The 23,582-nt window shown below is 56.7% G+C and overlaps 1 protein-coding gene across 1 annotated transcript in view; it reads right to left on the bottom strand.

Annotated features, from left to right (window-relative positions):
• The window catches only part of ATP11A (ATPase phospholipid transporting 11A), a 120,764-nt gene extending 97,635 nt beyond the window's left edge, over window positions 1-23,129 (bottom strand). Inside the window, exon 1 of the mRNA XM_059995865.2 lies at window positions 22,709-23,129. Coding sequence (XP_059851848.1) covers window positions 22,709-22,747 — 39 coding nt within the window. The 5' untranslated portion in view covers window positions 22,748-23,129. The remainder of the gene's footprint in view (window positions 1-22,708) is intronic.
• Between the last annotated feature and the right edge of the window lie 453 nt (window positions 23,130-23,582).

The raw sequence follows: 23,582 nt of genomic DNA, 5'->3' as shown, positions 1-23,582 counted from the left end.
ATCCTGGGCCCAGCAAGGCGGTCCCCCAGTCCTCAAGGTTCTGTCGCTCAGGTTCTTGGGACAGCTGGGCCCTATCCTGGACTTTATGAGGGAAGAAAGCCCTTGCATCATTTCCATGAAACAAGACAGCACCCAAACGCTGCCAGTGCGGAAGCCTGCTTTACCCACCCTCCCTGTCATTCCCCGCATGTGTGCCCACTCGCCAGCCCCATGCGCGGCGGGAAGGTGGGGGGCCCTGGGGGGGGGCAGGCAAGAGGGGCTTTCACCCCATGCTCTTCTTTTACGTTTGCACCTCGAGCCACATGTACGTCTATCCATCCATGAACGAAGTCATCAAGATAAAAAGATGGAGGACATGGGCCTCCCTGGTGGCGCAGTGGTTGAGAGTCCGCCTGCCGATGCAGGGGACACGGGTTCGTGCCCCAGTCCGGGAAGATTCCACATGCCGCGGAGCGGCTGGGCCCGTGAGCCATGGCCGCTGAGCCTGCACGTCCGGAGCCTGTGCTCCGCAACACCGGAGGCAAGCGATAAGTAGTATTTTTAGTTAAAGCTACCTGGAAACTGACAAAGTGATACAGGCGCCAAGTGTCAGGGGGAGGGGTAGTCACCAAGTTCATGGGCCAACAGCCACCCCTTCAGTCCAGGACAAAGCAGGAGACTGGTAAACGCAGCCTCACTGGCGCACAGCCAGGCCAGCACCATGAACGGTCCACGGCCACCTTCCTGCCAGACGGCAGAGCTGAGGCATTGCCACAGAGCTCGAAGCTCTGAGAGCCTAAGACAGTTACTATATTGTAAATACTTAGACCCCCATAAACCCAAAAGATTTGCCCTTTTCAAAACAAGTTTGCTACCTGCTGGCCTAGGGAAAAGGTAAGGGAAAAAGGACTTTCTTCCTTTGCTCATCAGAGAAGGGCCGTCACTAGAGCCCTATGAGTAACCATAACTCATTCATTCCCAGTTATGAGTCAAGGAGGCAGGTCGGAGGTCGCTAGTGCCAAGTACAAGTGTGGCCTCACCCCTAACAAACACTCCCAGCCCTGAGGCTGGCCCCTGGGTGGGCTGCTTGGTCTAGAGCTTCCTACCGGAAACACGAGTTGGGTGAGAGGAAGGTCCCCCAGCCAGCTGCCCTCGAGGAAGCTGACTCAGGACATCTGCACCCACGCCAGGGGCTGGGCAGGACCCTCCCAAAGAAAATCCCTGCACCTCACCCTGCGAGATTCCTTCACGTGCAAGAACGAAACTGTGCCCCTTGCCGGTTTCTCCCACTGGATTTTAAGTTCCTTCGGGGAAGAGAGCAATTCTTATTTCTGTTGTCTGGTTTTTTCTGTATTCCCAGCAGCTAGCACAATACCTGGTCCACAGTGGGCGCTCCTTAACTACTGGTTGAATAAAATGAAAAAAACAGGGAAACTTGCTGAAAATAGAGCAGCAAGCTATTGCCAGAAACAGCATTCAGCCTCACCAACACCTATAAAACTGAGTTACTTTAAAGAATTCACAGACAGTATGAAAGAGCCTTAAAGATGTAAACTAATGAAAACTTGCAACGTCCCTGAAGTTTTCCATAAGATTTCCCGACACCAAGTCCCCATAAAAACCCAAAGGACGGGTCTGGAGACCTTCCCAGTTGGTGGCTGGCGAGCACGTGCAGATGGGGACTGTGGTGGCCTGGACCCTCCACACCACCTCCCCACTGCTTGTCCTGTGCACCTCTTCCATCTGGCTGTTCCTGATGAAACTTTGTTCCCTAACTGAGTTTATGATTCATCCCTCCATGCAAAACTTTACTCCCTGTCTCGTGCCCTCTGACCTCAATCCTGTGCTCACAGAACACTAATCAACAGGGTCAGATGCTAAGATCGCTGCTGTCGATAACATTGTTAACAGACTAAAACCGCTCTCACAGACGTCATCATTACCTACAAACTCAGGTTGTCTCTCCAGGGCGAGATGAGTGAACAGACCCCTGAGCCAGGGACCACCTGGCCTGAGAATCGTAAACCCAGGGACATCCTGGCTCCCGAAATGTCACTAGATGATGGTGAATCCCAGTCTCTTTTTCTTCCCCTAAAAATCCCCCAACTTGGGGCTTCCCTGGCGGCGCAGTGGTTGCGAGTCCGCCTGCCGATGCAGGGGACACGGGTTCGTGCCCCGGTCCGGGAAGATCCCACATGCCGCGGAGCGGCTGGGCCCGTGAGCCATGGCCGCTGAGCCTGCGCGTCCGGAGCCTGTGCTCCGCAACGGGAGAGGCCGCAACAGTGAGAGGCCCGCGTGCCGCAAGGAAAAACAAAACAAAACAAAACAAAACCCCAACTCAGTGTCCAAGAGAGAGCGACCTGAGGCTTGTCCCCCACCCCCTTGCTTGGCACCTGAAATAAGCCGTTATTTTGCCGCGAACACCTGTTCTCGGAGTCTGGCTCTCCGTGCTGCAGGCGCACAGCCCTCGCTCGGTTACACTGAATTGTGTACTTTTATAATAAGCTGGTGAGTTAGTGTGTAAAGTGCTTCTCTGAGCTCTGTGAGCGCTCCAGCAATTTAACCGAACCCGAGGAGGGGCCGTGGGAGCCTCTGACTGTAGCCGGTGGGTCAGAAGCACAGGGGGCAACCTGGACCTGTGACCCGCGTCTGGAGCAGAGGGTGGTCTCGCGGGATCTGACGCTGTCGACGGTCATAATGGAGTTGAAGTCTGGAGCGCCCTGTGGTGCTGGAGTACTGCTTGACTGAGTGAGGGGACATGCCCCCCGGCCGCCCCCATGGAACTGGGTGCAAAAGCTAATTTCCCGTGTGTCTAAGCTCCTTCGTTACTACAGCAACACAGGCTAACTTTATGCAGAGGGGAAAACTACCCACTGTGTGCGTCCGGGGTCATGAAACACAGACTCAGCGTCAACCCCACGCAGACTCTGCTGAGGCACCTGGGGGGCCTAGGCTTGTGTGGGTGCACTTGGTCCACCAGGCTGGTGCCGGGGGGCACGTGACGGGCAGCGCGTGAGAAGCACAAACAGAAAGGCAGAGGCAGCAGATGGCGGGGCGGGGCGGTCAGGGCCGGCTGGGCTCAGCAGGGAGGGAAGAGGCTGGTGAGGAGGGAGACGATCGGCCTTCAGCACGAGCGCCCCTCGCCAGCCCCAGGTCCCCTCCTCCGCGGACACGCCCTGACACACAAGGCCACACGTCTTGGAACCATGGAGGTACCTGTCTGTCCGAGGGCCAGTTTCCCGGGGCAGGGGGGTGGCGAGGCCTCTGTGATGGCCCCTGGGTTGAAGCAGGGGTGGGGTCCAAATTACCCACCAGGAACAGCGCGGCCTGCCTGCCATAGGAAGGGGCAGTGGCCTTAGGAAGCGGCAGTGACCGTAGGAAGGGGCAGTGACCGCAGAAGGGGCAGTGGCAATAGGAAGGGGCAGTGACTGTCAGCTGGGAACCAAGACACTGCCCAGGACGCAAGGCCCGGGGACAGAAGCCGCCAGTGCGGCCTGGAGAGGAGGCGGGAAACAGGAGGGCTGGGCGCCAGACGGTGGGTGGGAAAAGGAGAGCAAATGATTCCTGAAACAAACTGCGGATGTGGTTCCCGGCACAGAGCTTCTCAAGCCCTTGGAATTTCCTGTGAGGCCGGAGTGTCCTTGTATTTCAAAACGGGCCTCTTTCGGCCACACCTCCCCAGGTGGCTCAGGTGGGTACGTGGATGGTTTCAGGGGAGGAGCTGGCCACACACTGATGACAGGGTTGGAACTCCCAACCTGCTGCTGACCTCTGGGGAGGGCAGGGGGCTGAAGACTGGGCTCAGCCACGTGGCCGGTGATGTGCTGAGACCCCAGGGAGCAGCCTGGGGAGCTTTGCGGTGGGCGGGCACCTCAGGTGCCGGGAGAGACGCCCCGATTCCCCGGGACAGGGCAGGAAGCCTCAGCCCCGCCCTGACCCCAGGCCCCACTTCCACTGGGCCCGGGGCAGAGTTGTGTCTTTTATAAAAATTGGAATTGTATGGACTGCATGTGTCTGTAATACGCAGCAGTGTCTGGAATACGCAGCAGTGTCTGGAATACGCAGCAGTGTCTGGAATACGCAGTAGCATAAAGGCCGTACAGCCAAAATCACAAACATTTACCACAGGAGAACTTGGGGATATTTATTCTCAATCCAAGTATGTTTGGCTGTTAAAATGTTTTCTAAAACTGTGTTTTCCAAAGAACCCCACGTCCCCTCCTGATCAACGACCGACCTGACGCTGTGATGAGAGAGCCCGCCCCGTCTGCTCTGGGGTGCGGCCGTACATTCTGAAATAAAGTTGGATGTGACTCAGGAGCAAAATTATTCTTCTGGCTGTGAACTCTTCATGTACCCATTTCACCAGCTTTTATTCCAAATACATGAGGCCCTATTGTGCATCTGACATTCTGTCCCGCTCGTTCAGCTCTTTGTAACTGGAAAATGACCTCTTCCCCAAGTAGGACAATCTCTGCTCACAGGTCTAGAGCCTCATCCCGGTAGAAACCCCAGCAGCAAGCTTGCACTTCCTTGTTTTCAGAACACGCCTGAGCCCCCGCCTTACCCCCGTGCGGGGCTCCCGACCCCCGGGGCTTGCGTGTCCACAGACCCAGAAAGCACAGGGCTTGGGCGGGCCCCGGAACTGCCGGGGTTTCTGCAGTTTCACCTGCCATCGCCCGTGCGGCTTCTTCCAAAGCAGACAGAGAGGGGGTTCTGGGAGGGGAGCCGGGCCGCCCCCAGCCGAGCCCACTTCACGCACACACACGGACCCCAGCCGTGAGTGGGGGGATGCATGGCAAGTCCAAGTCCACGGAGCCAGCCAGGCTTCGGCCCTGGATGGAGGGGTGAGAGCCTGCCCGCGCCTGAGGGGGCCTCGGTCCCGCCCCTGCTCTGGCCCCGGAAGGCTGGGCTGGGCCAGCTGCGCCAAGGCGGCTCCCTCTGAGTCCCCTGAGCTGCAGGAGGGGTGAAGGCAAGCTGGCAACAAAGCAGCCACACGTGTGCTGGAAGGGCAGAGATGAGGGTCAGTGTCGGGAAAGACCAGCTGTAAAGAATTCCCGGGGAAAGGGGGTTTCAGGCAAAGGCAGGAGAGCAGCTGGGGCACAGCGGCCAGGAGGGAGCCGCCCAGCTGCAGGCCTGTGCGAAGCGACGAGCTTTAGAGACAGGTGACACGGCCTTCTCCGGTGGAGGCTGGGGCAACCTGAGGCTTTGGGTCCATAAAAAAATGCTGCAGGAAGCAACCCATGTGTCCACCAACAATGATGGATAAACAAAATGAGTGATATACATGCAACTATTGAGCTTGAAAAAAGGAGGGGGATTTCTACACACGTACAACGTGGATGAGCCCTCCGGACACTCTGCTGAGGGGAATCCTGTGTGACTCCACTTAGAGGAGGGACTCGTCTCGACAGGTCAAAGTCACGGAAACAGAAAGCACAACTGTGATCACCAGGGCGGCGGGGAGGGGCAGCTAGTGTGACATGGGGACGGAGTTTCCATCTCAGACGAAGAGTCCAGGGATGGACGGTGGGATGATTGACAAGCGTGTGAATGTACTTAGTGCCTCTGATTTTATAGCATGAAATGGTTACAGTGGTAAATTACTACAATAAAAAAAGTGCCGCATAAGTATCTCATGAATCCTTTGGAAACTACAGGACGAACAGCCTTGGGTGTTTGCAGCCGTCCTGTGGTCAGGGGTGTTTCACCTTCATGTGTCTCTGTCAAGGCTTCCCCACACAGAGCACCTGTCACGGCACAGGAACACACACAGTAAGCCCCGGGTGTGGGGCCGGAACACGGAGCGGCCCGGATGAGCAGCCAGGGCGGCCCCCAGCTCTGCTCCTTCCTTCCTGTCGCCCCGCCCCGTGGTGGCTTAGAGCTGGGGTGGGGATCCTCCGAAGGGCAGGAAAACCACAGCGTTTCCTCTGGTTGAGAGGGGAACGTTTCCAGTCGAACTCAGAAGATGCTCCCTAAGGATGGGGGATGACGGAGGGTAAGGTAAGGGGATCCGGGCTTGTCACGGAGGAAGAAAGGCAGGTGACGGAGAGGGAACGGGAGAGCGGAGAAGCCCGGGGCCGGTGGGACAAGAGGTAATTAAGCCACAGGGCTCGTCTGACCCCGCTGTGTCCTACGCCACCTGCCTGGGTATGGCTTGCTGGTCCTCAATCAGGTACGCCCAAACTGATACCTGGTTTCAATTCATCCTTATCAACACTTAGCTACCAGCAAAAGATTAAATGGCCCACAAACAAAATGGGAACAAAATTTCCATCCTGCCTGGAACACCTGCGGCCTTAGAAGCCCCAGCTTAAACAACAATTAAAAGCCCACGAGCTCTTCTAAAAGGCAGGCACGAGGACAGGTAATACAATTTCAATACTGCCATTTACACAGGACATGACTCCTTTCTGTTCCAACATGTTCAATAATACGAATTCTTACACCCACGAGGATCATGAAATTCATAAAAAATAATTTCAGAAAGATCCACAGGGCTTTGTGAACTGTTAGGTGATACCGTGCGGACGAATTTGCAACGAGTCCACGGCCACGGAAATCCAACGGAACTTGCTTTCGACGTTCATGCTCTACTCCGATAACCAAACGTGTCTCGTCCGCAGATCCTAACAAACACCACCTGTAGGTCTATCGGGCCCTGAGCTCCGGGCGGCTGCCAGAAAACCACCCACCTTCGAACGCGTCCCGACACTAAATGCATGGCCCCGCCCGGGCGTGTTCGGCACTGGGTCCCGGGACGTGGCTCCGGAATATTCGCCTCTTCATGGTTCTGTCCAAGGGATTTGAGAGCGGGCAGGGGCGGGCGCGGTCTGGCTGATTTCGCTGCAGCCGTAGAGCTGCACGTTGGAGGTCTCAGCCTCACGGGGGCACCAGGCTGGTCCATGGAGGGGGCTCCACAGGAAAGGAGTTGGGGGCTGTGACCACCAGCTAATCAGTAGCAGCACTTCCAACCATAAGAAAGGGCCTCTGCCCCGGGCCCGTCCAAGGGTGTGGCGCTCTCCCCAGCCACTCTTAGCGGTCAAGCTGTGGGACCCAGCGGGCTGCCTACCGAAGGACCCGCCCTGGAGACAGGCCAGCCTCTGCCCCCAGCCCCTGTGTGACCTGGGCTGGCGGCCTCCAATCCCTGTCTATAAATTGGGGGCCCAAATGACACCACCTACACAGGAGGGCTGCAGGAAACCAGCCCTCATGCCCTGATCCCCAGGTAAACCGAACCATGAACAGAGCATCTCACCCGTGTCTGGGGGCGGGGTGGGGGGACTTAATCAGGTTGCTGTTTGCCTGCAGGGACACTGCGTTGCTTCTCCCGGGAGCCACTGGGAAGCAGGAACCGACTGCAGTATGTTTGAGGCATATGTAGCGCTAGGCATTCGGAAGCAAACACGGAGAAGAGGCACGTGGCAGCTCTTATCACGAAGCTCCGTCTAGCACTGTGTGCCCTACAGCTGGCCGGGCTGGGGTGAGGAACCTCAGCCTCGGGATGGTAAGCAAGGCTTCTCCCCGCCCTCTCTTCCTCCTTGCACTCCAGAACCGAGTCCGCACCGAGGCTCCCGGGGCGCGTTCAGAAAGACGGTGGCGACCACGCAGCCTCCTTTCTGTCTGTCCCCATCAGCGTGAAAGTTCAACCCGACCTCACACATTGGCGCAGCCTCCCAGCCCCCGGAAAACCACTCTCTAGTAAAATCAAGCCTGGAATTCTGAAAAGCTGCCCCAAGATGGAAACACACCCGGGACCCGGGGACAGTCACGTGTCAGCAAGTCCGGTGGCCCTTCCTTCCTCCCCGGTGTCCCCGCAAGCAGAGCTGAGATCGGACCTAAGTTAGCTCCGCTCCTTCCCTCTGAGTTTCTAGTTTGAACAAAGAAGTAACTTCGGACAATTCTCCCCTTGACTACTTCAAGTCAATTTTTAAAACCACAAAACTTTATAGTGAACCCCAAATTCTAAATTACAACAGGACTGGAAGAGAAGCTGGCTCTGCGTTAGGAGGAATGTCAGTCCCGGCCGGCTGTAAACCTGCCTCCCCCCCGCCGCCTCCTGGCTGGGGCCCCGGAGGGAATGGACGGTGGCCGAGCATCAGTCCCGCGCTGGGCACCGAGTCAACAGCACGGCCGCTCTGGGTTACCCATCACGCGCTCGGGCAGAAGGGGCGCGCGGGGCCAGTCCCCGGATGGACGCCCCGAACGGAACGTGCGGTGCAGAGCCCCCGCCCCTCTTTCATCGACCTCAGCGACCTCTGACCTCAGCACTTTGTTTACAACAACAAGGTGCCTCCGCGCCCTCGTGAGGGGCAGCAGCGGTCGGCGCCCCCCCTGTGCCCCTCGCGTCCCCCTGAGCCCCACAATCAGTGCCTCCGAGCTCTGCCACTCGCCGTCGCTAATCTCTAACCACTGCCCGGGTCCGCAGGAACGGGGCCCAGGGCGCCCGAGCCCCTCGGGGAGCAGCGGTGACAGCAGGAAAGAGTGGACTCCGCCCGGGCCTGTCCTGGTTTGACAGTCGATCTTTATTACTATCCGTCTCCCCGCGGCCCTGCTGGCCACCTCTGAATGACCTCCCTCCATCACCCCTTTCGTTAAATACTGAACATCTGGTCCCCCTACCCGCAGCAAGAACACCGACCGTAGGTACCAGGTGTCAGAACTGCCCACGGGCCCAGGGAGGCCGCCACCCCACCCCAGACGCAGGGCCAGGCCCCCTGCTGCGGAGCTGTGTCCACCCGCCCCGCCCGTCACAACGGGCTGTCCTCTGGGGGCGCTGGGCCCACCTCCCCCTGCTACTCCACCCGCTGGAGAGCCACGGGGGCCGCGCTGCATCAGCGGGTGGTCGTCAAGCCGTCAGGACCAAAGCGGAGAAGCAAACGTGTGCGTGTGTGTGAACCACACTCACTGGCGGGGACACGGACTCCACAGGGCACGTGCCGCGTGTGGACCGCATCCTCGGCTGCAGAGCCACATGTGGATTTTACACGCTGGAGGCCTTGTCCTGGCCTTTAAGACACAATCCAAAACCCACTGAGGAGGCGCCTTTCCAGAAGGGCCCACAAGGCCGGCAATGGGACTTCAGGTCGCAGGCCTGCCTGTCTGCGAAGAGAAAGCCTGGAAAATCTTCGTGACACTGTCGCCGGCTACAGACCTAACGCTGGTCAGTCCGAGCAAGCGGCAGGCCCGAGTCCAGGCTCCCACCGCCCAGGTCCCCCCTCGGCCCCATCCCCAGCAGGGCCAGCGAGCCCGGGGCGGGAGCGGGCAGCTCATGGGCCCACGTGGGGCGCCGGGCGGGCCGCCTGCCATGCAGGATCCCTGATACACACCGGCTCCCTGAATCCCCCTTAGGGTCTGCTCTTCGGGCCCGGCCCACGGCCTTTGGGTCAAGACCTGAACCAAGTCGCTCTCTTCCTCGACGGGGCCATTAAACTAACAAAATCGAGGAGAATCGGATACACATGATCCCCAATCGGGACACAAATCCCACCCTCGGTGAGTTCAGAGCACAGGCAGGAAGTCAGTCATTCACTGAGAAAATGACCGAAGGTGGGTGAACTGTCTGCCAGGCTTGGGACAAAAAAGGGAAAAAACTCAGCCCCGGGCACGGCGACCACAGTGACCCGTCCTCATTCCAGTGAGGGGCAGAGGCCTCCGTGTGGATGAGACGTCCTCCCTCAGACCTAAGACCTTTCTGAATCTGCAAGGGTAATGGATTGATAGAAACCAGCATCAACCCACCTTTCAAGAAACTTCCATTGTGAGGGGGCTAAGGAGGTGTCATCCACGCCCTTTAGTTTTTACTTTTCCGTCAGCTCCAAAGAGCGCCTGGCAAGCTGGGCATCTCGCCAACTCCCTGTTACAGCTGCAGCGTTTTACGAGCCAAAATTATTCAACTTTTCAACTAAGTTTCTCGTTAATAAATTAAGTACTTGATAAGAATGGGACTTATTGCTTTTGAAACCATGCTGTTCTCTAAAAAGCGACAGGGCAATTTATGAAATCAAGGGATTATTTCAATTTAAGAACAAAAAAATCTCATATCCCCTTTGGAGAAGAAATAACAGGAAACTGCTTCTCACAGACCCAATAATTTTATAGAAAAAATTTAAGTTTAATCTATTCTTAATAATTTTTTAGACAGTAAAAGAACACATGTTATAGATTAACTCAAAACAGAAAACTGATCTGAACCAGTGAATCAGCGGAATGCAGTTTCTGGAGGAAAATTTCACATAAAATGCTTTAATTGCTATTCCTTGTTAACGCACTTAGGAGAAAGCCACATGGCTTTATCATGTCGTTAAACAAACACCATTATGAACTATATTATTTGAAAGTATTGCCAACTAGACATAACTTTTTTTTTGGAGGTACGCGGGCCTCTCACTGTTGTGGCCTCTCCCGCTGCGGGGCACAGGCTCCGGACGCGCAGGCTCAGCGGCCATGGCTCACGGGCCCAGCCGCTCCACGGCATGTGGGATCTTCCCAGACCAGGGCACGAACCCGCGTCCCCTGCATCGGCAGGCGGACCCTCAACCACTGCACCACCAGGGAAGCCCTAGACATAACTTTTATGATATTCTGTTTCATTACAGAATTACTTGTTCTAAGACAAATATCAGATTTTCTTGTCTGGAGCGGTAATCACCACTCCGGCCGCTCTCGACAAGCACACACTAAGCAAAACTAAAGCCCAAATGAATCCTCACGTTCAAGTACTTAAATTTTAATAAAACTTACCATTGCCAATTATTTATAAGAGAAAAAACCCTCCTGCCAAAGGTACATTTTCCATTAAAATTTAATCAGCACTTAGGTTTCAATAAGTCTTCCCATGACCCTGATAAGGTCCTTATCATTGATTTAAAAAAAACATGTTCCCAAAAAAGCAAGATATACAATATCGAATGTGGAATAAACTACTTAAAATTGCTCTTAAATCAGTTTCTGTTTGGGAAGATGAAAAAGTTCTAGAAATGGATGGAGGTGATGTGAAGGTACTTAAAGCCACTGGACTATACACGTACTTCGAAACGGTCAAAATGGTAGATTTTAGGGATATTTTACGACAATAACAAAAGAACTGCCCATAAACCAACCTACCGTATATTCACTCAATAAGTCAATGCATCTTTATAATGTTAAACCATCTTAATTTAGCTATTATGTCACGTTTTCCTCATTTGGCCATATAATTTTTTAAAGTTTTATTAGAGTATATAGTTGATTTGCAACGTCATGTTAGTTTCAGAAGGACAGCACAGTGAATCAGTTATACAGATACATACGTCCGCTCTCTTTTTAGACTCTTTTCCCATATAGGTCATCACAGAGTATTGAGTAGAGTTCCTTGTGCTCTACAGGAGGCCCATATAACTTTAAAACAAACTGAAACCTTTATCAAAGGCAACATATATAACACATTCCATATTTTAAGCAGTGAAATTTGCGGGGCGGCCACGTGCTCCTATTAAAACGTTGGTGACAGGCTTCCCTGGTGGCGCAGTGGTTGAGGGTCCGCCTGCCGATGCAGGGGACGCGGGTTCGTGCCCCGGTCCGGGAAGATCCCACATGCCGTGGAGCGGCTGGGCCCGTGAGCCATGGCCGCTGAGCCTGCGCGTCTGGAGCCTGTGCTCCACAACGGGAGAGGCCACAACAGTGAGAGGCCCGCGTACCGCAAAAAACAAACAAACAAACAAAACGTTGGTGACACATCATCCCTGTCACATCCCCCCCCCCCCCCGCCCCCGCCACCGCCCTCGGGCCTGCCGCCCTGGGCTGGCCTCTGGCCTCCATCCTGCCCAGAACCATCCTGTCTCCCCCTCCCAGACCTGGCTCCTGTCACACCCCCTCCCCCTGACCCCTCCTCGGCTCACGTCTGTCCGCGGCCCTTCCCAACACCTGGCCTACTGTGTGCTTATTTATTTTGTCCTACACCACCCAAATGCAGTCTCCGGGGGCGCCCGGGGTGTCTGTGTATGCTGCCCTGCCGCCGAATCCCTTCAGCAAGTGTCAGTAAACATGTGGTAACAGCCGATGCTGAGCACCTGGCATGTCCCGAGCGCAGCGCACGCCTTCCTCTGCTGGAATCTCACTAGGTTTGCCCACACGTGTTCTTCAGCGTCAAGAATAGCTTATTCCCATTTTACCACAGAAAAACGGTGAAGTGAGTTGAACATCAGAAGCGAGGACTCAGACCCTAACCACAAGATGGTCACCCCAACTTTCTAACACGCGTGGCTTTCAGGTTTATATCCAACTGAAAAAAATGCACGCACACGCCTCACGGTTATATCTACTATTTTAATGCTCTGCCTAAATTGATCCGAGTCAAAACAACTGTTTCCGTACACTTTCTAAACAGAAAAGGTAACGTAAATTATTCCACACGCATATATCCGTCACTTTCAGATATTTCACCTGAAAGTGACAGATAAATCTAGGTCTGCTTTACCCTCATACCACATCTCTTCCACACCAACGATCACCCCATGATTTTGTTCCATGGAATGACTTTAAATTAATTCCATGATTTAAAATCTCATGTTTTGTGGGCAGTCCCCGAGGCCGTCCTGAAAATCACAAAGAAATCCGGATGGCGTTCCAATGGCCGCCCTTCACTGTCCCTAATCCTTTGCTGCAAACGGGGTGGAGGAGATCCTCTTTTCTCTGAAGGAGGGAGATTAGGTAACGGCTAGGATGGCTGACTCCTTCCCGGCAGCCAGGGGTCTGTCCGGAGAGGAGGGAGGGGCAGTCGGCCCCCCTGTCCGGGAGCAGGTTCAAGGGAGGGAGGCCAACATGCCAGGCCAGAGTCAGACGCACACGGCCCAGGCACAAACTTGACCTTCAGGAGGCAGAGCCCGTCATTCTGCACAGACAGTTCAGACGGGACAGTACGGGGGGTGGGAGAGCCCCTCAGGGTCCTGTGGCTCTAACTAGTGTCACAGCATCAGACGGGGCGAGCGACGAGCCTCACAGCAACAGCAGAGGCCATCCAGGGTCCTAATCACATGATGAATAATGCTTTAGGGTCACTTCCGACGCGGGCTTACAACAGCGTAAGCAAATTTTTAATAAAAGACAACGAGGCCGTGATTACAGAGAAAGCTAAGAGGGAAAGGTCCACAGCAGCTGGCTTGGGAACTTATACGCACTGCCGCGAAAGCCCACGACGTGTGGGCGACAGGGTGACACCATGCTCTGGATGTGCAGAGAAATCACGTCCCTGTCACCCTAATGACAGCTCGGGGTCACCTTCCAACCATCACTTTCCGATTTTGCCAAAGGTAAGAGGTCACCCTGTACAGAGCAGATCGACGGCGTGGAGTCCCTAAAACCCAACCCCACTGACTAGGAGAATCGGCTCGTTACGCAGCGGCCTCCCAGCTTCCGAAGCAGACACGTGCGCCCAGTCCAGTTACGTGGCAGATACCGTGACATCTGTCCTGTCAACAAGCCAGACGCTGTGGATTTAGGTTATAACACAAAACCCAAAACAACACTTTATAGTCTAGTCTTAATACCAACCACCATTCTCCTACCAATCCTCCTACGGGGGAAAAATGAAGCAACAGAAAGAGAAGAAAAAGATAAATACACACAACCTTAGATCTGATCAAATAATGCAAACTGTGGTCTGTCAGAGGTCACACCGGCCTAAATCTGCCCCACAGTTTAAAAAGTAACCCATTCCCACTACACGTTTATTTTATTTTAGTCTTCCCAGATTCTGTGGAACATTTTTTTTTGTATTTGTTTGATAAAACAGTCAGCAAACGATGCGCTGTTTCAAACCGCCTCCTTTGAGGTTCTTCACCTGTGTGAACGTTTACCACCCAAACAGCGCCTCCTTTAACAGTATACAGCCTTGAACTGAACTGTGTCCCCCTGAATTCACATGTCGAACCCCTAACCCCCGATGTGATTAGAGTTGGAGATAGGGATTTGGGGAGGGAATTAAGATGAAATGAGGTCATAAGGGTGGACTCGTAATCTGATAGGATTGGTGTCCTTACAAGAGGAGGGAGAAGAGATCACTTGCTCTGCTCCCCTCCCTCCTTCCCTCCCTCTCTGGGCACCAGAGGAGGCAGCTGAGGGGAGGGAAGGCTGCCACCTGCAAGCCAAGAGGAGGCCCCTCACAGGAACCCACCTGCAGGCCCCAGGTCTTGCACTTGCAGCCCCGAGGCTGAGAATCTGAGCTCTGCAGTGGGCACCAGCCCTGCCTGCGGTGAGCAGACCAGGACACGCCCAGGCCTGTCACAGCTTTGTATTTTAGATGCCGGCGCTTAAACACAACATTAAAGTTCACAGACCCGCCATGAGCATCTCAGAGAACAACCCCAGAAACAATGTCAGCTTTTCGCCATCGAGACCACTCCTTCCTCAGCCACATTCTTAGCATCAACGTCCTCGATAATCAAACGGGTGTGTTGACATGATCGGCATCTCAGAGTCGTGCTGGCTGGTCTCTGACCTAAGACCCAGGAAAGAGCCGTGAAGAAGGGCGCTGAAAGGTCATGGCAAAGGGCACAACGTCCACACTCGCTGGGAAGCCCCTGGCCCAACGCAGACGAGGGGACGGAGGGGTGGTGAGCTGCCCCCGGGGAACACAGCCGGGAAGAGCAGACTGGACGAGCCAGGCCCCCGTCCACTGTGTTCACAGAAAGATTCGTGAGCCCCAAGGAAACTCGCAAAGAGCGTTCGCATCTTCTCAGGCGCATATGCACTCACGGGCTCCAGCGGAACACCACGCCCACATGCGCAGCATCCCATCCACCCGCGTGCCCGGCGGCGGGAGGGGCTCCTGGAACGGATGCAGGTCCCCCAGCAGGTAACATGTGGAGGAAACGGTGCAGAAGACGGTAACTCTGGCCTCTACCTATCACGGAACCCGTGAAACAGGCACTGGTGTGAGCACAGCAGAAACAAAGTGAGTGGAAGTTAAAAGCCTTTTTGCCACTGGCAGCCCACCTTTGCGAAAATGTTTTATCCGCAAATCACACACAATGGACGGGGCAAATTTCTCAAGGGTCACCAACCCTGACAGGGGCAGCCAACGAATGTGGGCTCAAGTCCGTGTCGAGTGGGGGCAGATTTTGATGCCGGGTGACGCGGGGCACGCTGCTGCCTCCCAGGAAAACTGACTTCTTCTACTGCCTACACCACTCCCAGGAGGTGCTCTGATACTGAAACCCACCAAAGACAAAATCAAAACCCCAGAAAAATGGGAAACATTTTGCCCACATAAACCAGGAGGGTGAGAGGTGGTTAAACATTTCTGGACCAGGAATTTGGAAATCCATCCGAGTGACTCTTCTCCTCAGAGGATGACTAACCCCTCAAGTCAGGAGTGACGGAAACATAGACGGGAAGGACACCTGCAAATGTGTGTAAATATGTTACCAACAAACTCCTCGCTGAGAGCGTGGGGAAAGGAGGACTCGGGGGAAATGACTTTCCTCCCGCTCCACTTAAAAATGGGGGAAATAGGGCTTCCCTGGTGGCACAGTGGTTGAGAGTCCGCCTGCTGATGCAGGGGACGCGGGTTCGTGCCCCGGTCCGGGAAGATCCCACATGCCGCAGAGCGGCTGGGCCCGTGAGCCATGGCCGCTGAGCCTGCGCGTCCGGAGCCTGTGCTCCGCAACGGGAGAGGCCACGACAGTGAGAGGCCCGCGTACCGCAAAAAAAAAAAAAAAAAAAAAAAAAAAAAATGGGGGAAATATGTAAAGGTTTGGTTTGAAGAGGCAGCTAATGATTAACTCACCCACAGAGCTCACCTGGTCTGGCCTTTGCCCAGGTGACAGAGGTAACATTAACAGAGGGGGCCTAAAATCCTCTCCTGACTCTCGACCCAGTGGCGGGTTTTTTCCAGGTCCACACGCAGCATGAGCGAGCCTCCCACCCCGGCAGATACTGCTGGATCGCCGCCCCGGCACCACCCCCCAGCACCCAGCACACACACCGGGGGACACGGAGCCCACCCCTCTGCTCTCGGTGGCCGGTCACTGGGGTGTCTTCTAAACTCCCTACAGACGCAGCTTGCTTTGGGCTCAAAGGTACACCCGAACTGGAGGAGCCTGTATCCTGGGGTGGTGATGACAGGGCAGCCACAGGACAGGGCGCTGAACCCTCCGTGAGGGGCAGCCATGGTCCCGGGAAGCCACCCAACGCAGCACTGCCCGATCACACCATTTATGAAGAGGCGAGGAAACCTGGACACGTGCTCACACTCACCATGTTTAAATGTCGGCCAGACGCTCAGGTAGCTCTGACACAACCACATCAGAGGGACAAGAGGGCCGCTTCCCTACCTGCGCCTGCAGACAGGGTTCTCGGCCTTCACCCGGGCAGGCACTCCTTTGCGAACCTAGCAAGTCTGGGAACCCCCTGCCCAGAAAACAAAAGGCATCCACGCAAAAAGTTCTGCGCTCTGCGCGACGGGGGTCCAGGCCTCGCAGGGGACCAGCTAAGAATGCTCGTTCGTGACGAGGCTCCGGGAGAGGGTCCTTTCCAGGCCCGGGGTCCACAGGACGGATGCAAGAAAAGAGGAGACACATCCCGGGAGCCCAGTGTTCAGAGGACCTGCCCTCGAGCCACAGACAGAGCACGGCGGAAGCTACCACCGAGTCAGGCGTCCGCACCAGAGGTGCGGGGACCGCGGCTGTGACCCTGGGGACTTAGTGTTTATTAAGTGAGGGGGTGGGACCGGACGCCTTCCCCGTCTTTTCCCACATTGTTAAGACTCTGTGAAATGTACCAGGGAAAGAGAATCCAAAAGCTTGACGTATCATCAGTCACTCAAGTCCTTGGAAGAGCCACGCTTTCCTTCGGAAGCAGGCAAGGGCAGCTTCTTCAAGACTCTTGTTAACAGCAGTGATAAGAGGCGCAATCAGTCTTGGGGCAGATGTTCACGGAGCGCTGACTCTGTGCCAGGAGCGGTCCCGGGCCTACGGGGGAGTGGGGGGCGGGGGGAAGGCTGGGCTCCAGAAGGTAACGTGGGATCTGCGGACACAGGGGAGGAATTCCAGGTCTCCCCCAGGCAAGGTGTCGATGGGAAGGGAGAGGCCCCAGGGGTGACCCCGGTGAAGGGGCGGCTGACCCGCTGGGCCCTCCTCTCTGCCTGGACGCGCCCGCCAGACGCTGCAGCTCAGCGAGCCTCGCGGTCCCGGCTCCAGCACCCACCACTGGCCAGCGAGCCTCGCGGTCCCGGCTCCAGCACCCACCACTGCCCAGCGAGCCTCGCGGTCCCGGCTCCAGCACCCAGCACTGCCCAGCGCCCTGGGACAGCACTTCTGGGGCCACAGGGGCGGGGGTCCGGCTGTCTGCCCCTTGTCTGGCTCAGGCTGCGTCGGTGAACACACACCAAACGTGTGCCGCGCCTAAGAAACCCAGCAGGACCCTGTGAGGCCCTCTGGCTACAAATCCTTTCCGGGTCCCCCGTCTCTCGTTCATAGGAAAAAGTTTCAGTGTCCGTGACCTTCCCTGGGTTCCAAAGGGCAGACTCCAACAGCTGCTATCAGGGAAGCGGGGGACGCAGAGACACGGGAGGGGCGACAGTGCAGCCTGGGGCCTGGCCCCCCTGGAGGCACGTACATCACCACATCTCAGAGCTCTTCCGCAGGAACCAAGACCCCACCCAGTCGCTTCAGGCTGAGCACAGATTCCTGGAGCCCCGCCCTGCTACCTCGCCGCCAGCCAATCAGAAGACAGTCACGCGCCCTGACGCCCTCACCCCCAATTTTGCCATTAAACACGTCTCCCCGAAAACCGTCAGGGGGTTCAGGGTTTTTGAGCACGAGCCGCCCATTCTCCGTGCTCGGCCCTGCCTGCAATAAACCTTTCTCTGCTCCGAACTCCGACGCTGCGGTGCGTCGGGCACATGAACTTGCGCTTGGTAACACCTGCACCAGGTACGCCGGGGTCAGCTGTGAGGGCAGAAAGGTGACCCCTGGTGGGGCCACCTCGGACACGATGGAGGTGGGGACGGACACGCCCACCGGAGGGACACCGAGATGCCACATTACAGAAACGAGGCTGTAAAGGAAAGGGAAGCGGGGAGATCGTGGGAAGGGAATGTGGGGTCAAGAAAGTCTGCTTTTCGGGCTTCCCTGGTGGCGCAGTGATTCAGAGTCCGCCTGCCGATGCAGGGGACACGGGTTCGTGCCCCGGTCCGAGAAGATCCCACGTGCCGCGGAGCGGCTGGGCCCGTGAGCCATGGCCGCTGAGCCTGCGCGTCCGGAGCCTGTGCTCCGCAACGGGAGAGGCCACAGCAGTGAGAGGCCCGCGTACCGCAAACAAACAAACAAAGTCTGCTTTTCAAAAAAAAAAGGCGATTTCAAGGCATGGCTGAGGGCCACAGGGACTGGGTGACGTCACCCTAAAAGGGAGACGCTGCTGATTGAGGATAAGGAGGGGTGAGGGGCGGGGGACCCCAAGCTGCAGGACAGATCTTTAAAGAGCGGGCTCCCCTGCCCCGAACCAGAAGGGCGGCAAGAGCACCGACAGGCGTGGGCCGGTGGCAGAGGGGCGTCCCGTCTGAGGACCGCTGTGCTCTCCACCAAGTGCAGGGCAAGCCGGCCCTCCACACCTTCCGCAGGGGGAGGGGGGCCAGAGGCTCTCCAGGAAGCAGCAGACGCTGTCCCTCCGAGGAGCTGGGGCTGCCAGCAGCACCGGGCTCACCTTTCAGATAAGAGGCCCCCTGACAGAGCACCTCCCCATGCCACAGGGCCCCATCCTGGCAGCGCCCCCAGGGAGCCGCAGTCGGTGCCTCGTTTCAAGCAGGAAGACGCCCAAGGCCTCGCAGTCAGAGGCCGGCCCAGGTCTCAAGCTGCCTGTTAGGCTCTGACGCTGAACTTTTGACCTCCACAAACAACTGTCTTGTTTCTCAGATACCAGGAGTCAAGTAAAAGCAAAAACAATCCCTTGTTCAATCTTGTTGAGTTTATATTGCTGTAAAAATGACTTTTTATTGATTTTCCTTGCAAATAAATAGCATTTCTGCCGGCGTTTAACTTGGTTAAAAAAGCATCTGTAAGTCTGGGACTTGGGGATCTAAGCAGCTCTGATTACCCTGTTGCCAGTGGAACATGTGGTCCCAGCACCGAGGAACAGTGCGTCTCTAGGTTTCAAGGCCCAGCACAGCTGTAAACAGAGGCCTTCCTGCGTACTGAGCGGCAGCTCAGTGCATTCCAGGTGGTTTTAGCTAACTGTAAACTGCGGACAGCGTGCTCATCCCTAGAAATGCAACTGACTGCAGCCAAACCCAAACACCTAAACTCCCTCTTCCCCTCGGGTTATTAAACCTACCCTCAGGCGTGAAAGAAAAGCATGTGAAGGTCCCTTGCGGCAAAGGACATTAAACAAGGTTTGAAAGGACAATGGAAGGAACTGAACTTAACAGCCAGGACACAAAGGTTAAATTACACACCTGGCAGACTGCTTTGAAAGGCCTGTGCAAACACTGCAGCACAGCCCTCGGGCCAGCCTAGGGGGTCACCTACTTCAAATACCTGACGGCCTCGGGGGTTCCAGCGACTTAACTTAGTGTCCTGGGGTGCAGACTCCAGGCAGATCCGGAGGCCCCACGTCGGAAGCGCCATGAAGAGGCAGCCCCGAAGCAGGCGGCACTGAAAGCTGTTAAAACTAAATCTGCCTCGGATGGATGGGTCCGCCTGTAGGGCAGCACCAGTGGGCACTGACGTCCAGGGCACACAGCATTTGGTGATAAAAAAACAAACCACCGCAGACCCATGAGCATGCATTCAAATGGTGAATTTTAAAGGCGTAAAGCATTCTAACACAGCCACGCTTGAGGTTCTCCAGGGATCAGTGATGTTTACTAAACACAAACGCCAGAAACATAACAAACTTAAGCTTTACAGTCACATCTCCCGAATGTGAGGCGTGGATGGAAAGGAGAGAAGTGTCCCGACAAGGTGGGCCTCCTGGCCTGGAAGTAACTGTTGTGCTCAGAGGTGGCCTGCAGGCTTTCCGTGGGGCCTGCGGCATTTTGGCGCCCCTCGTTTCAAAATTTCCCGAAGCTGCTCCAGAGCAGGGCACCCAGGGCCCCTGGTGGCCGTACTGACTGGCCTGGCCGGCAACCGACAGAGATGCCTGCCCTCCCCCGGCCAGTGACCGGGGGCAAACTTATGCTAACGGCTAGTCGTGACGCGTGTGCTGAGCACTTCCGCAGAGCCGGGCACCACTCTTAGCTCCTGGCCTGTACTAACTCACTTAATTCTCACGATAACCCTCTGCAACGGGTACCGCTATTCATCCTCAGATGAGAGAACCGAGGCAGAGAAAAAGCGAAGCCACCTGCCCAGGGTGACACGGCCTCAAAGTGGGCAGGCCAGGTCCACATCCAGGTGGGCTCCCAGAGACTCTGCAGGTGCCTCTCAGAACTTAAACTACCCGACTCTGGGTTTCCCACCTCACATCTCTTCTAGGAGGATAACACTAGTTCTCCACCCACTTCGTTAAACATTTCTTTTAAAAGCTCAAGGTACAGAAGCGCTTTGCCATTTACAAGTACAGCGCGTACAGCGCATCTCTACGCGGCTGACATGCATCGAGGCTCACAAACGACCAGTAATGCCAGCTTTGGCATATACCTGGCCTAACCCGGAAGGGAATCCTCTCATTCATTTGCCTATTCTACCTCTCTGGAATTAACCCAGAATGGAATACCCACAGCAATGGTTTCCAAGGACTCCTTTATCTTTGGCAGCCCTCAGGCGTCATCATGAAAAGGTTTCTTTGTCCTGGAAATTCTGACTGTGTGAACACCAGATGGGAACACGGTATGACTTTATTCATGCTTATGAAATACGTCATATATGGAAACCACAAGGAAATATGAATATTTAATCCCAGAGTCTTTCTTCGCCCTCTAGCAAAAGGAAGTATAATTAATTCCTAAATATTGAAAGATAATCCAATTATAAGCAAACAAATTGACTGTTTCTGGAAAAAGTCAAATTAGTTTAATAACGTAGACATGAGTTTCACATCATAGAAATGAATGGTTTTGTATGTGAATATGGTGAAGTAGACAAATGATCAGACTGTTAAAAAAAAAAAAAGATGTGGAATGAGAAACAAAGAAATAATAACAGCACCCTGTAACTGGATCCCAGGGACATTACCAAACATATATGCTGGGAAAGTTCACTGAAGAATATTTCCCAGTTAGGTCTGAGAAAAATAAGTCTAATAACACAGCAAAGGGGAATTAAAATGTATCAGGTACACCAACATTTATAGAGATTGATATGCCATGAAACAGCTGAAGGCCTGGAGGACGTAAGGGAGTGAAAGCACAAAACTCGGACACCTGTCTGCCGGACTCCGAGGACGAAGGGGTCACAGGAGCAGGACGGAGGGGAAGACCCACCAGGCGGGGGGCCTCGGACCAGGAGACCCGTGGATAGAGACTGCGCGTTACCGCTCACAATTCAACTCTCCTTCCTATCACAGAGTCTCAGAGTTGGAAGAGAACAGAAATTAACTGGAAAACTAGTGAGCACATCCTAGGCAAACGCTGGCTCCGAGCTCGTGGGCCATAAGCCTGAGAACAGAATGTCTGGGACCCGTCAAGCGTTTCTCTAAGACATCTGATTACCTACTGCCACTGTTACCTGATTTTCCAGAACTTACTACTGTAGAGACACCAAGGTGACCCTGATGTTTACACTCACGTTATAAGATGGACTCAAGAATCCCTGAGGGGACAGGGCCCTTCCCACGGGAAGCCTTCCCGGCCCTAACCAGAATCCCAGAGGGGTTCGTCCCACTAACCGGAAGGCAGACTGCCCTCCCCAGGGGAGCTACTGGAAGGTGCCACGAGCTCCCCTGACCCTTGAGTCCTCTGGTGAGTGGATTCGGGGGAAGGCACTGATTCAACGTTCCCCTTGGATGAACAGAAACACCCTCGTATGCGGCCGAGGTCTCCTCGAAGAAAACACGTAAATATGAATGACTGACGAAGGGAATTCCTCAGCCAGAAGAAAACAAGTTCCCACCACCGTTCCCTCTCCTAGCGGAAACCTCAGTGCGCACAACTTTTGCAACCTGCGACTGGCGGCGGTGCGCGCGGGGGACAGGGGGGCCTTTGTCAGAGACGCGACCAGTTTCCTTCTCCTGCGCGCACCCCCTCTACCCCCGGGGCCGGCGACAGCGCCGCACGCGGCTCCCCTCGGGCGGATGGGAAACAAACCCAACTTGACCCTCCGTGTCCCCCTGCCCAAGCCCGGCGTCGCCACGCGCCTCCCGGAGCGAAGACTACGGGGGAACCCCGAACCGCCAGCCTCGGGTCTGACTGGTTACTTTCGGGACAAAGGTCCCAAACTTCACTTCCGAACCCCCCGGTGCTGTTACCAAACTAACGAGCAAAGCCACCGCCTTTTTCCCTGTGGGTGCCCCTCTCCCTGTCCCTTAACCCTGGGGTAGCGCCAGCAGGCGAGGCTAAGCCCGAGCATCCCTCCCCAGCCCGGCCCGCGCCGATCTAAGCAGTCTCTGCCCCGGCAGCTCCGCCCGGCTCCTCCGCCGTCGGGGTCCAGGTGCCAGCTCCGCAGGTACCCCGCGTCCTGCCGTCCCCCGGGGCGCGGTCGGCCGCACGAGGCCGCCCAAGCCCCCAGCGACCCAGGGCCGGCGGCCGCGGCACGATCGGGGGCGAAGGGCCCGTCCCCCCCGGTCCCGGCCCCGGTCCCGCGCCGGCCGCACTCACGTATCTGTGCACGAGCGTCCGCACGAGGGTGCAGTCCATGGCTCCTCCGGCCGCGCCCGCCCGCTCAGCGCCCCCGAGCCCGGCTCGGCGCGCCCATGGGCCCGGGCCCGAGTGCGGCCGCGCGCCCCGCCCCGGTCACGGCCTGGGCGCGCCGGGCGGTGCGGGGGGCGGCCGCGGCCCCTCCGCGCTCATGCCCGGCCCGGCCCGCGGCGGCCGGCTCGGGGGTGGCCGCTCGGCGACCGGAGCCCGCGTGCCGAGGCCCAGGCGGTGGGGCTGCGGGCTCGGGGGCGCGGCGGCCGGCGCTCCCGCCGCTGCTCTGCTGCTCGGCTCCTCCTCTCCGCTCCGCGGCTCTGCCCTGCTCTGCTCTGCTCCCGGTCTCCGCCCGCCGCCGTCTCAGCCCGGCCTCCGGCAGGCCGGTCCCCGCGCGCACGTCACGAGCGCGTGTGAGCATGCGCCCCGCGGGCCGCGCCCCCGCCCCGCTCCCGCGCCCTGGCGCTCTGGTGCCAGCCCCGCCCCGGCCCTGCCCCCTCCCGGCCTGCCCCCTGGCGCAGGGCCGCCGAGGGGACCCGGGGGCGGAGGGCGGGGCGCGGTTCCCTGTTGCTTCCGCCTCCGGGGCGGGGGTGCGGGCCGCGCAGCCGGGGCCTGGACGGCGGGCCCTGGGCGTCCAGCCCTGGGTCCGGCCTGAAACGTGTATCTCCCCGCGAAGGCCCGAGGGCAGGGGCGAGATCGCGGGGAGTCGGGGAGGGGGCGGGATCAGGTTGGGCCGGAGACCGGCTAAACCCGGCCTGTGTCTCCCTCGTGCTCCACGGCCCCACGCGCGGCCCGCCTGCTTGGCAGGTGAGGGGGCGCCGAGGCGGGCCCCGCGGGGCTGCCC

Source organism: Delphinus delphis, chromosome 18 (genome assembly GCF_949987515.2).
Source record: "Delphinus delphis chromosome 18, mDelDel1.2, whole genome shotgun sequence".
Classification (NCBI taxonomy): domain Eukaryota; kingdom Metazoa; phylum Chordata; class Mammalia; order Artiodactyla; family Delphinidae; genus Delphinus; species Delphinus delphis.
Note: the sequence above shows the minus strand (reverse complement) of the source record. Positions and strands in the feature narration are given on the sequence as shown.